Source organism: Nannospalax galili, unplaced genomic scaffold (assembly GCF_000622305.1).
Source record: "Nannospalax galili isolate Female #2095 unplaced genomic scaffold, S.galili_v1.0 scaffold175, whole genome shotgun sequence".
Classification (NCBI taxonomy): domain Eukaryota; kingdom Metazoa; phylum Chordata; class Mammalia; order Rodentia; family Spalacidae; genus Nannospalax; species Nannospalax galili.
Window position 1 is genome coordinate 2,375,392 of NW_008336314.1, and position 17,017 is coordinate 2,392,408.

Consider the following 17,017-nt stretch of genomic DNA (forward strand, 5'->3'; position numbering starts at 1 on the left):
CGATCTTTTACTTAGCAGTAAAGAAAGATAACATCATGAAATTTGCAGGTAAATGGATGTAATTAGAAACTTTTATACTAAGTGAAGTAACACAGACTCAGAAAAAAAAAAAAATCGACATATGTTCTCCCTTGTACGTGGCTCCTAAAACCAGACTCTGATAAATAAGTATGCAACCAGACATAATTACAGGAACCAGGATAATGGAAAGGAAACAGGGATGTAAATGAAAAAAACAACCTGGAAGAGAAGAACAGTATGAAACAGGCCTTAATAAGGGAGATATGGATAAAAACTGGGTTAGTTTAAAGGAGGGGGGAAGGAAGGGTATACAAGGAACCTAGGGGATAAAGGGAAAGAAGGAGCTCAAGAGAGGTAGGACCACAGGAGAAGGGTATTATTACTGGAGAAAGGGGGGAAATGGGGGCACCTTAAGAGGAAAAACCATGATGGAGGGATGAGACAATGTGAGAGATAAACAATGACTAGCTAGCTTTGAAAACCAGTGAGAACCATATTACTCCTACAACCTACTGACAAATTATCCATATCAGATCAAGAAATATATGTCTGGGTAAGGTTTATCTGAGAACTGGTCTTTGCATAAGATTTATTTACATGACACACAGTAATTAAAAATACCAGACTGGTGGAACTAACCTTCTTGGGTGTTTAACAGACATACTTTGAGATCTATAATAATTTGGTCAGAGGGACATAAAGGACACTTTTTCCTCCTTGCCCTCCTAGGTCGTCTAGTTCCAGGGGACTAAGAGCATCTCTCAAAATGTCCTATAATGGTGGTGGGTCACCTGTCCTCTTGATGAAGGAGGCCGAGGAGACCCAACCAGATGGACTTGAACCAGTGTCCAGTCTATAAAAAGGAAGGTCAAAACAGAGGAATCATTTCCTCCATGCTTCCAAGCAAAGCCAACCATGGTCAAGCAGGACCTCTGAATTATCTTCACATAGGTGGAACTGGTAAAAGAAAGTAGTCAGGGGCTCCTCCCAAGCCCATGTGACCCCTGAGGAACAAATCTTTAAATAACCTTAAGAGTAAAAATAAATTGGTTTATCTGGACCAACTCTGTGGCCTTAAACTCCCAAAAGGAAAGTATAACCAACAATTAAAGGGGCCAATATAATGTCATAAGAGACCATATGTATAGCTAAAGGCTATACAGCAACAAACAATGCCAGACAGGCGATACCTCCTTTTGAGTTGGTGGCCAGGGTGGCCAAATGGATTCCAAATAATAACCCAGCATAGAACTGGGAAATTGAACAGCAGACCCCAATCTTATCCAAAGGAATATTGACAACTGATTACCACTAGATGAGGAACAGCTGACCCTCCTAAAACAAAGACCTCTAGATAGGCTGACTAGATTCATCAGAAGGACAAGTAGTGGGGAATGGCTGGGGTGCCGACAACACAGCAGACAGTAGCAGGGATATCAGAGTATAAGGGCTCCTTCAAAGCATAAAAATTTGTTCCTTAATAATTAGTAGATGTGAAGAACATTACCATTGAAATCTACCTGATGACTTTATATCCATGCTCAGATGCCTAGAAGCTCAGAAAATAACCGAATGTGACTAGTAACAATCAGATATTTAGAGATTAAAAACGCATATGCATCTTAGTGTCAATTGTATTAAAAATGAATTTTTCTGTATGAAACTGTATATTTTAATAATGAAATGGAGATCTTTTTCAAAGTTTAAAATCTCATTTAATTTTATGTTTTATAGGGTTTATACGGAGTACAAAATTGTATAACTGTATTAATTCAACTGTAAACCTAATAATTTACAGCCAATTTTGAAAGAGAAGCATCTTAGCTCTGGAAATTGTTATTGAATATGTCAATGCTGTTGTAATGAAATGCCTCTTCTAATCATATGGTTATAAAATAAATAATTTTTAAAAACTGCAAAAAAAAGATAAGAAAGAAGTCACGTTGCAGATATTTAATATTATCACTTAGCATAAAGACTCTAGAAATGGAATTCATTTAGTTTTTAAGGGTCTGAATTCATACTATTTATGTGGAATAAAAAAGTTTAAGCAGAGAAATTAAGTTAAATAGCATTTCTGGATGACTGACAGAAACAAACACAAATTCCTAGAAAAACTCAATTTTGATCGTTCCAATAAATATCTGAGGATGTATTTTGATTTGAATGATATTAAAATACGAAAAATATTCTAAGAATCTATGAAAATCTGTATTTACTAAACCCACTGTCTTTAATGCCTAGAAGAGGGCTTGTCAAGCACAGGGAGACAATTCAAGAGGAAAGACAGACAAAATATTCAGCCCCAAAGGAGTTCCATGCCCGAATCTAATCCCAGGAATCTGAATATTGCTTGCTACACAGGGCAAAAAAACCCCACTTTGCAAATATTAAATTAAAAGCCCTGAAAGAGGAAAATTATCAAGGTGGACCCAATATAATCACATTAATTTTTTAAAGTGGAAGGGGAAGAGAGTCTGAAGGAGATCTGACAATTCAAGAATGGTCAAAGAAATGTAAAGTGGATGTCTTTGAAGACAGAGAAATTAAGACACAAGTCAAGAAAGGTGGTAGGCTTCTAAAAGCTGGGAAAAGCAAGAAAACAGGTTACCTACTAGAGTCTCCAAAAATGGGCACAACCTTGCTGGAACATGGATTTTTCTGGGGGGAGCAGTCTTTTTGAGATAGGGTCTCCTGTAGCCCCAGATGGCCTGGAACTCACTATGTAGACCAGGCTGGCCTCAAACTCACAGAGATCTGCCTGCCTCTGTCTCCCGACTGCTGGGATTAAAGATAAGTGCCACCACGCCCGGCCAGCACTTGGGTTTTTTTGCTCAGTGAAATTCAAATCTATTTAAGGCTTCTGACCCCAAGTTGTAAAATAATGTTCTTACAGATGCCACCAAGTTTGTGGTCATTTCTTGCAACAGCAATAGGAAATTAGTACAAGTGAAGTAACAGAGACAAATGTCAGATGATAATAAACACAATATATAAAAATGAGTAAAGGAGAATTCAAGTAACCTTCCAGTATGTATACATATGATTTGACATAAAGAAATTAAGAATATCCACTCTGAGGTGACACTTGAGCAGAGAATTGAAACAACAGATAGAAAGGTCAAACAAATATTTCTGAGGTGTTGATCAGACAGAGAAGGTGGTAAGGACAGAGACAGGGGTGTGTTTACAAGACAAAGAGAGAATGGCATAGCTGTAGCACAGTCAACTGTGACATAACTTCACAGACATAAAACAGGTATCCTGGAAGAATGGTATATTCACTCATGTTATTTAACAGGTTTTGTAACAAATAGGTATGAAAAAGCACATAAGTGAAATATAAAATAACTGAAAGCAAAGCAAATATATTTATAATATGTATAAGCCAGGCTGAATAAATTTCCGTTTCAGGACTAAGTTCTACTTTACTTGTGAACATCTAAATGAATACATTTCCATGATATTAAATATGATATACATGGCCAGGAGTAGTGGCACAAGCCTTTAATCCTGGCACTTCGGAGGCAGAGGCAGGCAGATCTGTACGTTTGAGGTGAGCCTGGTCTACATACAGAGTTCAGGCCAGCAGGGGCTACAGGGAGACCCTGTCTACAAACAAGCAAATGAAAAAAACCTACATCTGGGGATATCACTCAATGAGGAAAGTGCTTGCCACACAAGCATGATGACTTGAGTTCAGATCCCCAGGTAGCTTTAAAAAAAAAAAAAAATCCAGCATGGTGACTAGTGCCTGTAACTCTAGTGGGGCGGGGGGGTAATGTGTATTGGGGGAAAGAACACAAACAGATCTCCAGGGCTTGTTGGCCAGTCAGTCTAGGCAATCAGTGAGCATGAGGTGAGACCCTGGTCTAAAAATAAAATGAAAAGCAATAGAAGAGGATGCTCAACTTTGACCTCTGACATCGATATGTGCACACATGGGTGTGCATACCCACACATACAGAGAAAACTACACAATTATATAAGGAGAAAAAATAAGCCAGAGCTTGTGTGTTCATACACGTGTACACACACACACACACACACACACACACACACACACACACACACAGACTACACATTAACAATAAAGTCACACCAAAGTTTGGAACTAGTCCTCACAAATGATACCCAAACAATCAAAAGCATATAAAAATGCTCTCCGTCCAGTTAGGGAAACGCAAATCCAAGCTACAAGGGAATATGTTGTAATAGACCCATCTTATTAGGAGAGAAGGAAATTTGATAAAATTGTGCATGGGAATGCAGCACAATGGGAAGTCTCACTCTGGTCATCACTGGTATGATCATGTAAATGTCTGGTCCTGTTGACACATAGGTTCTATAACCTAGTATGCTGCTCCAAGACATGATGAATTAGAGTAACAAAGGCACAGGAACAAGAGTGTCATGACACCAATGTTTTTAACAGCCCTAGAAAACAACAGGACAAACACGGGCCTGGTGGTGCACGCCTATAGTCCCAGCACTAGGGAGGCAGAGGCAGCTGGATCTCTGTGAGTTCAAGGGCAGCCTGGTCTACATAGTGAGTTCCAGGCCAGCTGGGGCTATAGGGAGACCCTGTCTCAAAAAGACCAAATAAATAAATAAAAATAACAGGACAATGGATCTATACCTTCACCCTAATTATCTAATCATTCTTCACTGTGAGAGATTTTTTTGGTTTTAATTTTTTTATGTGTATGTGTGTGTGCCTGCATGACTTCATGTGTACCATGTAGCTGTAGGAGTCTGCAGAGGGCAAAAGAGGCTGTCAGATCCTCTGGAACTGGAGTTACAGATGCTTGTGGGTGTTATAGATGCCATGTGGATGTTGGGACCTAGACTCTAGTCCTCTACAAGAGCAGTTAAGCATTCCCAACTGCTGATTCGTGTCTTCAGTTCCTAGGGAAATAGTTTAAATTAAGAAACAAATTCCTATTATCAAATCATACTAACTTCTTTTATGGCTAAGTTCCTAATACTTCTAGTAAAAACTTAAATGAGAGAGAACACAGTAACTGACAAGGCAGTGTGTTTTATTATTGGGATAGCTATTGCATAATTGCTATATCAATCAACATTTTTCATCTTTTCTACTCAATCTTAAGCCTAGTCTCTAAAAGCTATTCTCTACCTCAGGATCATTTGGAGAAACTTTTTAAGCTCAATGCTTTGAGTTTTGTTACCTCCTGTTGGATATAGTTCTTTTATACTTTCTATATTCAAGTACATTATAAGGCTCCCTATATCAGCAAGTTATTTAGGTGATTCCTTGTGCTAGACAACTTTAGTTGTCAACTTGACACACCTGGGGTAGAGGGAATCTCAGCTGGGGAACTGTCTCTACTGGACTGGCCTGTGGCCACGTCTGTTGGGGCATTTTCTTGACTGTTGAGCAATGTAGGAGGGCCCAGCCCAATGTGGGCGGTACGACCCCTGGGCAGGTGGTTCTGTATTGTATAAGCAAGCAGGCTGAGCTCAGGCCAGCAGAGCAAGCCAGCACGCAGCGTTCCTCCATGGCCTGTGCTTTAGCTCCTGCCTCCAGGTTTCTGCTCTGAGTTCCTACCTTGGGCTCCCTCAGTGCTGAACTGTGACCTGGGAGATGTAAGCCAAATAAGCCTTTTCCTCCCCAAGTTGGTATTGGTCAGTGTTTTGTCACAGCAACTGAAAAGAAACTAGAACATTTCCTTCTCTTCTTCAGATTTGTACTCATACCAGAATTTTAAGTTTAGAAGCCTGTAATTCAGCTGCATAATTAGTTGAGCAATATAATCACTTGTATTTCTTTTTTGAAAATATTTTATCATTTTTAATATTTTTATTTTATGTGTATGTGTGTACTGCCTGCATGTAGGTTACGTGTACCCATGTTGTGCAATGCCCACAGAAGACAGAAGAGGCTGTCGGATCCCCTGGAACTGGAGTTACGGACAGTTGTTAGCTGCCATGTGGGTGATGGGATTCGAACCCAGGTCTTCTGAAGAACAGTCAGTGTTCTTAGCCTCTGAGCTATCCCTCCAGCCCCTACCACCTGTATTTCTGTAGAAGGGTCTGAAATCTGTTTTCTAAAATGTTAAGCTTTGATCCCAACATTCTAATGATGATGATAATAAAAGCTTTATTCAACACCGCCTATCTTTATCTCTGGGTTAGTAAATATTTTCTTGAAGGGCCAGACCATAAGTAGTTTAAATTTTGCAGGGCAGATGTTCTCAGTTGCAGTTATTAAAACAATACTGTAAGTACAAAACCACTCATAGATGATAATCGATAGGCACTGCTGTATTACACTAAAACTATTTAAAATAGGGGTAGCTAAGAGACTCCCAGACAGTAACACAGCATAGAACTGGGAAAATGAACAGCAGGATCCAATTTTATCTAAAGTAATGTTGGCAACTAATTGCTGCTAGATGAGGAAGAGCTGATCTTCCTAAAACAAGAAACTCTAGATAGGTTGACTAGACTCAGTGGATGGACTAGCACTGGGGAACGGCTGGGGGCACTGACAACACAATGGACAGTAACAGGGATGACAGAATATATGGGCTCCAGTTGAGGGGAGCGGAGGGTATGGGAGGATGCCATTTGGGATGCAGGCATAAAGATGAATAAGATTGTTTGAAACACACACATACACACACACACACACACACAAAATCAATAAATAAAGAAATGAGTTATATTTGAGGGAAAAAAATTAAATTGGGGCAGCCAGTGACCTGTATTTTCTTACCCCTGCTTTTTAAAAAAATCATAAATAGGAGGCTGGAAAGATTGCTCAGCAGTTAAGAGCACCAATTGCTCTTGCAGAGGACTCGGATTCAATTCCCAGCACCCACATGGCGGCTACAAACCGTCCTCAACTCCAGTTCCAGGGGAATCTGAAGCCCTCTTCTGACCTCTGCAGCATTGCATGACACGGGTGCACTCACATACATGCAGGTAATACACTCATACACATAAAATAAAAATAATAAAATATTTTTAAAAATAATAAATAGATATTTGGTCCTATATTTTGTTACCTTCTATCATCAATCCTTAAGTAGAACTTGACAAGTCTATAAATTTAGCTATCTCTCCTAACAAGAGAAATTTTCCAGTGTCATTCTAAAGTCCTTCATCACTCAGTATAACAAATCTGGTATGAAATTATATTTTTAAAAACGTATATAGAGGGCTGGAGAGATGGCTCATTGGTTAAGAGCACTGATTGCTCTTGCAGAGGAACTGAGTTCGATTCCCAGCACCCACATGGCGGCTACAAACCATCCTCAACTCCAGTTCCAGGGGAATCCGAAGCCCTCTTCTGACCTCCACGGCACTGCACAACATGGAGGTGGGGTGCACTCACATACATGCAGGCAATACGCTCATACACATAAAATAAAAAAAAACATTTTAATAGGTACTATCTTTAAAAAAAAAGCAAATAAGTGAGTATTCAGCCAATAAACTATTGAGAAGTAGAGAAAGGTGGTAGTAATTTTTGGGTTTAAAGCTACCTGTGAAGCTACCTTATCACTTTCGGGACTCCAAGGAAGATTGTTTACAGAGAAATACTGAGGGAAATATCTGAGTCATTTGGGATTTCAGGTGATTTTTAGCACTTCAAACTTTTAAAGTTTGTTAAATTTTTAAGTTCAAGAGAAATTATGGAAAACCTCAGTTACTGTTAGAAGGACAAAGCAGAGGTTGTCATCCAGTGTCACATCAAGAGTTATTAGATGCTTTTGCATATTATCGTCTCATCTACAAAATGCTATGAAGTACAGATTTCTCTAAGATACTGTTATATCCAAGATTCTTCAAAATAAAACCTTTAACCTTGGTGATGATTTATTCCATCTTAATAAAAATTCTCAGGAACTCATAACAAATACTTTCCTATAAATTGGAAATTTCTATTTTAAACTACATCTTCTCTAATGGGAACATGTGCTTCATACCTAAGGACTGCATTCCTTAATTCAGTAACTAAATGGGATCAGTGAAGAGAATCTTACCCCAGGAACACTTTTACACGAACTTCTTTTTTGGTCCTTGATATTGCCTTCAGGGTGGTAATTTCTGCATCATACCAAAATCCTCTTTTTCCTGGATTTTCTACATTGTAATTAACCATTACAATATCACCAACATTTAGTTCATTCCATTTCAAAGTTGTTCTAGCTCGTGGTCGAAGATCTTTAACATTCATTTCTAATGTACCACTTTCTGGGTATCTGAGGAAATAGGGGGAAAAATCATCAATTAGAACTTATAATCATTGCCAAAGATGACTAAAATTATATGCAATGTGTAGTAAAACCTTATCTGCAGAGTTAACTATCTGAGAGAAAAGTACAATTTCTGATGGTGGTGGTACTGCATTGCTAGAAGGATATGCTGAGGAGGTGAAGGCAGGGATATCATGAATTGGAGGTCAGCCTGGGCTATACCTTAAAACAAACAAACAAATAAAAAAAAACCCAAGTACCAGTATATTTAAGTACTGGGTGCATTTCATGGTGGCACCTTAACTATACTGTGATACAGGCTGGTATTTCTAAATGTCAACATGAATGAACTAAGATTTAGCATGTGCCTTTCTTCATGGTTTACAGAATATCAGACAAGTATATATTTCGTTTTCAAGATCCATCATCCTATCAAACTGGAGTTTCTTTTTACTTTAGATTTCTTATTTATGTACAGGTGGGGAGATGTCTGTTGCAGGAGGCCACAGAGGCCACAAGAGGGCATCAGATACCCTGGACCTAGAGCTGCAGGAGGTTGTGGGCCATTTGATGTGGTGCTGGAAACCAAACTCAGGTTTGCTAGACAAGCAGAAAGCACTCTTAGATGCTGCAGTGATCTTTCCAGTCCTTGGAGTTTCTTTATGTAACATATTTATTTTGCCAAGTATTATTGTTATAAGCTACATATTCTGAATAAGGTTGTGTATTTTTCTTGAGGACTTTCAGATATATAACCATGATTTTAATAACAAGAGTGAAATTATTCTTATTATAATCTTAGATATTGTTAGTTAAGAGATGGTCAGTGGAGGAAGTGATTTAAAAAACACAGATTCTTCTTTAACACTTAAGTTTAAGAAACATGTTAATAGGGCCTAGAGAAGTTGAAGAGATGTTTTAGTGCTTAAGGATATTGGCTGCTCTTGCAGAGGTCCCATGTTCCATTCTCAGCACCCACATGGCAACTAACAATCGGCTGTAACTCTAGTTCTAGGGGATCTGATGTCCTCTTTTGGCCTCCATAGCAATGCACAACGTGAGTGTACTTAACATACATGCAGGCAGAACACTCATACACATAAAAAATAAATAAATAATGTTAATATGGGTTAGAGAGATGGCTCAGTGATTTAAGAGTGTTTACTACTCTATCAAAGGACCAGATTTCAGATCCCAGCATCCACATCAGGTGAGTGCCTCATAAATGTGTCTGTAATCCAGCTCCAAGGGATCCTCTAATCCTCTTCTGAGAGGCCTATCTGGGCACCTGCACACAGATACGCAGACACATACACACATATAAATAAAATATTTTTTAAAAAGTTTTATTATTTTTATTGTTATGTGTATTCGTGTATTGCCTGCATGTAGGTAAGTCACCTGTGTTGTGAAATGCCCATGGATGACAGAAGAGGCTGTCGGATCCCCTGGAAATGGGGTTATGGACAGTTGTTAGCTGCCATGTAGGTGCTGGGATTTGAACCTGGGTCTTCTGCAAAAACAGTCAGTGTTCTTAACCCCTGAGCCATCTCTCCAGCCCCTAAATAAAGTAAATCTTAAAAAGAAAAAGAACTATGCTAATGACAGCTAAGTTTGTTAGTACATATCTGTACTCCTAGCACTTGGGAGGCTGAAGCAGAAGTGCCATGAATTTGAGGCCAGTGTGGGCTACATAATGAGACCTTATCTAGAAAAAAAACAAAAAAAATATCATTTTAAAAGGTCTAGATGTTGGCTTCTCCTGATCTTGGATCTAGTTCAAGTTTGGTCATTTGCTTTATTTGAAAAAAGAACATGAACCTAGCACGTTTCAATAGCATCAACTTTCCCAGAAAAATATTCTAGTTAAGATTATAGTTCTTAAATGTAGCTAGCTCACTACTAATGCTTAAAATAAAAAAACAAGGGCTGGAGAGATGGCTCAGTGGTTAAGAGCACTGATTGCTCTTACAAGGACCCAGGTTTGGTCCTCAAGTATCCACGTGGCAGCTAACAACAGAGGATCTGATGCCCTCTTCTGACCTCTGTGGACACTGCACGACACAGGTACACTTACAAACATACAGGCAATACACTCATATGCATAAAATTAATAGGGACCGGAGAGATGGCTCAGCAGTTAAGAGCACTGACTGCTCTTGCAGAGGACCCGCGTTCGATTCCGAGCACCCACATGGCGACTATGAACCATCCTTAACTCCAGTTCCAGGGGAATCCGAAGCCCTCTTCTGACTTCCGCAGCATTGCATGACACGGGTGCACTCACATACATGCAGGCAATACACTCATACACATAAAATAAAAATAATAAAATATTTTTAATTAAAAAAATAAGTATTATAAAAAACAGAAAACAAACCAACAAAGAAAAAAAAGCCCACAATTTTGTTTGTAGGAAGTAGAACCATGTAAAAGAACTCTAGCAGAATCTTGACTTTATTACCACTTTATTTCCTTCTTGTTTAAAAATTTTAGACCCAACTTCTTTATCATCAGGTCAAAGAGAGAAGTCAAACAGTCCACCCTGGCTTCTGCAAAATTTCTACCTTTATGTACTATTAGATACAAAGAAGTAAATAGCAACTGGTTCCTGCTTTTAAAACTTTAAATCTACTGAGGTAAGTCACACTTCAAAGAGTGGGGAACCAGATCAGGGTGCCAGCATCTGGAGACTTACTGGAAACATTCTCAGGCTGTATTTCAAGCTCCAAATAAGGAACTCTGGAGATGACGTACATATTTCTACTTTTACAAATCCTCTCAGTATGTCAAGTTAACCTACTGTGCTAGTGTACCAGCATTAATGATAGAAACGAAGGGAAGAAAACTTTAACCCTTAACCAAGTTAGAGTAGTGTGCTCAAAACCAAAATCAAACAGTTTGAAGGTAGAAACTGTTCTAGCAGCTAATCTTGGTTCTTCCAAATCAAACAAGGACTAAACAAGCTCAAGACTCTCATAATAATATACCTAACACACCTACAATAAATATTAATCCTCTATGGGATTAATTAATCAAGTATCTATGTCTAAGTTAATTGGTGAAGAGGGAAAATTCAGCATTAGTGAGGGGCCTCAGAGACTATCTTGTCCACTACCCCTCTTAGTGTCAAAATTCCCTTCAGCAATGCTTCTAAATAATCAGCCTTTGTTCAGACAGTAAGAGATGGAGACATTTTTAACACTAAGGAAAGTTTTGTCTTCACATAGTTCTGATATAGGAAACAGAAGATACTTGATTCAGGATCGGAGATAAGCTTTTAGAACTTATTCTATGTCTTAACCCCATGAAGAAATCCAAACACTTTTCACAGCAGACACAGCAGTGGACAGCCTAAATATCCCTGCTACCTTCGATCATCTTCACTTCTAATACTGACACTGTTTGTAATAAATTTCCTTTAACTCATATGACAACGCTATCTCTTTACTATCAGTCTTTTCTCAAAATATATTCTGTTTTCATTCTACCTAGGATTGGATTCCCAATTTGGTTTCTGGCTACTATTTATTTTCAAGAAAGCTATTTTACTAATCTCTATGATTATTTCTTATCCACAGAGTGAACTTAAGGGTTAACTGTACTTCACCTGGTGGTTTTAAGAACTACAACGTCAGGCTCTTTAAAGTACATAGTAAAGTGCATAATAATCATCAATTGCTAGCATTTTGTCATTAAACCTGAAGGAGCTATAGACATCCTTGGTCTACTCTTCTCCTTTTGACTATTTCAAAAAGTCAAACCTGAATATAGACATAGCTAACATTTTCTCAACCTATAAAATGAACAAGTTAGATCTGTTTTGATTTAGAGATGTAGTTTCACTGTACTCTAGTCTAGCTAGAACTCACAATGTAGTCCAGGCTGACCTTAAACTCCTGGTAATCATTTTGCCTCAGCTTCCCCAGTGCTGGAATTGCAGATGTAAGCCACCATGCCCAGCTAAACTACATCTTAAAATTTTTAAATTGTGAATTCACTATCTACCCTAATATTCTTTTATTTCCATTTTTATTTTATGTGTATGAGTATACTGCTTGCTTGAATTTAAGTGCACTCATGTCATGCAATGCCCACGGAGGACAGAGTCGGGTCCCCTGGAACTGGAGTTATAGACGGTTGTTAGCTGTCATGTGGGTGCTGGGAACCGAACTCAGCTCCTCTGCAAGAGCACTCTCCAGTCCCTGCCCCAATATTCTTAAGGTCATTTTAAGATGAAAATTTCTATTCCAGATAGGATTCTTTTCTCAGCTGTGATGTGGAAGTTATATTTTGATATTATGACATTATCATCATTCTGTATGTTTTAAAAACAGCAATAAAAGTACATTTCAATGGCAAAAATACCATTAAGTTTCTACTTGTTTAAGTTTTTCAAACAGTAGATAGATATTCATAATGTAAATATTTTGAACAAAATAAAGGACTGGAACCAAATTTTTCTTACTGTTTGGCTGTTTTTTGTTAATTTTGAGATAGGGCCTCACTTTGTAACCCAAACTGTCCACCAACTTGCAACCCTTGAGTTTTGGAGGGCTGAGCCAAGGATGCTAGCTTTATAAAGAGGTTTTTTTATCTTTTAGTTTGTAGTTCTGAGGGGTTCAAAGTCTAAGATCAGATGGGCCCCATTGACTTGGCCTCTGGTGATGAGCTAACAGATTTGTTACAGGGATGTACCACAATGGTCAGAGCGCAAATGAGAGGAAGAGATCCCATCTTAACTAAGAAGCCAAAGAACTAGGTCCTTTCAAGGGCATTCTCCCAATAGAGCTAAGGACTTAAAACTAGGTTCCAACATGAAAAGGTTTCAAAACAACTCTCACCCTGTCACAGTGAATAAGTGTCTAACACATGAACACTTGGGTAACAGACTCAAACTATACCCAAACTGTTATCAGGTGGAAACACAGAATTTCATGCAAAGCTAATAACATATAAATTACGGTCTTGTTTTCAGTGTTCTTAAAAACAAGAAAAAAGGAGGCTGGAAAGATGGCTTAGCAGTTAAGAACCGTGGTTGTTCTTGCAGAAGACCTGTGTTCGAATCCCAGCACCCACACGGCAGCTAACAACTGTCCATTAACTCCAGTCCCAGGGGATCCAACAGCCTCTTCTGACCTCCGCAGGCACTGCATGACATGGATGCACTTACCTACATGCAGGCAGTACATGCATACACATAAAATAAAATAAAACATTTTTTTAAAAACAAGAAAATCTGTAACTAAATTTTTAATTATACCAGTACTCAAAAGGAGGTCCATTCAAGTATAGGCAACCACTAACATAGCATTCCCTTTCCATGAGGTTTAATGTAGCTGAAGCTACTGCCAACTAGTTCAAGCAGCTACTTCTTGCAAGCATTTGCACCGAGGAAAAATGATCATGCAGACTATATGAAACATTGAAAGAAATGGAGTGTAAACAGTTTCTAAACCAGGGCTGAAGATATTTGTGAGAACAAGAGCAATGGATCAAGGTACCAAGGCCCAATCTCTATATATAAGGAATCTAAGGTTCTTTCCCATTTCTCAGAACCTAGAAGGAAAGGCATTATTCTACTACAGGTCCAAGTTACCACTTCTTGAGTTTCTTCCACTTCAGTGAGATAAAGTCTAGATTCTCAACAAGCTTTAAATACATTTGAAGCTTAAGTTTTCCCAATAAAAGTTGAACTGCCTCAAATGTAATAAAATTCTTTTGAGTTACCTCTCTTTCAGAGTATATACTTTTTAATACCCTTAACTAAACGAAATCTTTGCCAATTAAAAAGAAAACTCAAGCCAAGAGTTGTGACACACACCTATAATCCTGCACTCAGGAGGCAGAGTCAGGCAAAGCTCTATGAGTTTGAGGCCAGCCTGGTCTAAACAGTGAAATCCTGTCTCATGTCTCCTCCTCCTAAAAAAACCCCTATGAACTCATTTTTGCTAACTGCAATCAATGAGTAGAGCTGACAATTAAATTTTAGAGAAAAGGAAATAGTTCATATAAAATAGTAAAGCTACATTTTCAAAACTGGTGTGAAGTTAAAAATTCTAAAAGACTCTACATTAAGCAAAGCAGTATCAACAAAACCCCATTCCTTCAAAACATGGCTTCCTGGATATCATGTGTTTATTATTATTATTATTATTATTTTAGTCTTTTTGAGACAGGGTCTCCCTGTAGCCCCAGCTGGCCTGGAACTCACTGTATAGACCAGGCTGGCCTTGAACTCACAGAGATCCACCTGCCTCTATCTCCCGAGTGCTAGGATTAAAGGCACGTGCCGCCACACCCAGAGAGATCATGTGTTTAAGGACACCATTCATCTATAGGCATTAGTTTAGAAAATCTTTAATGTTATACTATATGCAAAAAGAAAACATTTCATATTCTAATAGATAACATTATGACATTTCACACCTAAATTTGGAGCTTATTCAGATAAGAACAGTTTACTTAAAACTGCTTGTATTGGGGTTTTACAGGTTACATGGAAATAGATCTCAATTTTCAAATATATTAGTAATGGTGGATTACTGTTTTTGTTATGGTAGAAATATAATTAGGTTACAGATATCTACTTCAAACACAGTACTTTCAAATATTAATTTAAAATACTTACAAAAATCACCTGACTTTGTTAGTTTAAAAAAGGCAAAAGTCTCAGTCTACTGTTAGGTATATCTTCAATGTTGTAAGAAAAAAGAACATACATCAAGTATATGTTTACAGAAGAAAATAAATCCAAACGGCTTGAATTTAAAACAAAATTATACCAATAAACTGAAGACTTGAAATTCAAACAAATTCTCACTTCTCTAATAGTCAAAAAAGAAGCACTGCTTTGGCTACTTAGCAGGCTCCTAGATGCCTATCTGAAAAACAGATTCACAAAGCTCATCTAATACAGGGAAGGATTCTCCTGAGAATTTGAATCCCAAATACCTTATTTGGATAAAACCTCCAGTATTTCTGTGAAAAAAATACTAATAAGGAATTATGTGTATTTGAAAAGTCAAAATCAACTTCTATGTGTCAAGTATTTCCTCTGAGCACCAGGTTATTTTAGAACACATGAGAGTATTAATAAGGTCAGGTGTTTGTCTAACATTTCCCATCAGAACCCTGCAGTTCACAGGTTAGAGAAAAACACTTGAGGAATTGGTAAATGGATTAATACCAAACAAGAAGCAGCAAGGCCAACTGGTCACTGCACCAGGCTTCTACAGTTAGGACTTCAAGAGAGGTAGGACCGTAGGAGAAGGGTATTATTAAGAGAGAAAGGGGGAAATGGGGGCATTTTAAGTGGGAAAACCATGATGGAGGTGTGAGACAATGTGAGAGATAAATAATGCCTAGCTAGTTTTCAAAACCAGAGGGAACCATATTACTTCAACAACCTACTGACAAATTATACATAACAGATCACAGATCAAGAAATATGTGTCTAGGTAAGGTTTATCTGAGAAAAATTGGTCTTTGCCCAAGACTTATCTACACGACACACAGTAACTAAAAGTACCAGACTGGTGGAACTAACCTTGGATGTTTAACAGACTTTGAGACCTACAATAATTTGGTCAGAGGGACATAAAGGACACTTTTTGCTCCTTGCCCTTCTAGGTCAACTAGTTCCAGGGGACTATGAGCATCTCTCAAAATGTCCTGTAACTGTGGTGGGTCACCTGTCCTCTTGATCAAGGAGGCTGAGGAGACCCCACAGATAGACTTGAACCAGTGTCCAGTCTACAAAGAGGAGGGTCAATGCAGAGGAATCATTTCCTCCATGCTTCCAAGCAAAGCCAGCCATAGTCGAGTAGGACCTTTGACTTATCTTCACACAGACAGAACTGGTAAAACAGGAGCCAGGGGCTCCTCCCAAGCCCACGTGACCCCTGAGGAACAGATCCTCAAACGACCTTAAGAGTAAAAATAAATTGGTTTATCTGGGCTAACTGTATGGTCTCAAACACCTAAAAGGAAAGTATAACCAAAGATTAAAGGGGCCAATATAATTTTTAAGAGTCCATATGTATAGCTAAAGCAGTTAGTAAAGTGCTTAGCTAGCATTCATGGAGCCCTGGGTTTGATCCCCAGCATTACATAAACCCAGCATGGTGATATATACCTGTAATCCTAGCACTTAAGAGGTAGAGAAAAGGATGGGTGTGGTGGCACACATTTTTAATCTCAGCACTCAGGAGGCAGAGACAGGTGGATCTCTGAGTTCAAGTCTAGCCTGGTCTATATAGCAAGTTCCAGGCTAGCCAGGGCTACATAGTAAGACCCTGTCTCGAAAAATAAAAACAAGCCAGGCATGGTAGTGCATACCTTTAATCCCAGCACTCGGGAGGCAGAGGATTTCTGTGAGTTCAAGGCCAGCCTGGACTACACAGCAAGTTCAAGGCCAGCTGGGGTTACAGGGAGACCTTGCCTCAAGAAGACAAAAATAAAATGAAATAAAAACAAACAAACAGGAGGAAGCATGGAAATTTACGTCATGTTAATTAGTAGAGGTGATAAACGTTACCATTGAAATCTACCCGATGACTTTACAGACATACACAGGCACCAAGGATCCAAGTACAAATGACTATGACTAGTAATAATGAGATACATACAAATTAAGAGATGCATGTGCCAACATTTCAGTGTTAGTAGGAAAAACAATGAGTCTTTCTGAAAGGAACAATATATTCTAAAATGAAATGGAGATTTTTTAAATGTTAAAAACATTCAATTTTATGTCTTACAGGTCT

The 17,017-nt window shown here is 38.4% G+C and overlaps 1 protein-coding gene across 2 annotated transcripts in view; it reads right to left on the reverse strand.

Annotated features, from left to right (window-relative positions):
* Positions 1–17,017, reverse strand: part of Uhrf2 (ubiquitin like with PHD and ring finger domains 2) — a 98,579-nt gene that overhangs the window by 49,137 nt on the left and 32,425 nt on the right. Inside the window, exon 4 of one of the 2 annotated variants that reach the window (XM_008831099.2) lies at positions 8,037–8,255. The exons of the other annotated variant lie outside the window; for it this stretch is intronic. Within the exon in view, the coding sequence (XP_008829321.1) occupies positions 8,037–8,255 (219 nt within the window). The remainder of the gene's footprint in view (positions 1–8,036; positions 8,256–17,017) is intronic. 2 annotated transcript variants of the gene reach the window in all.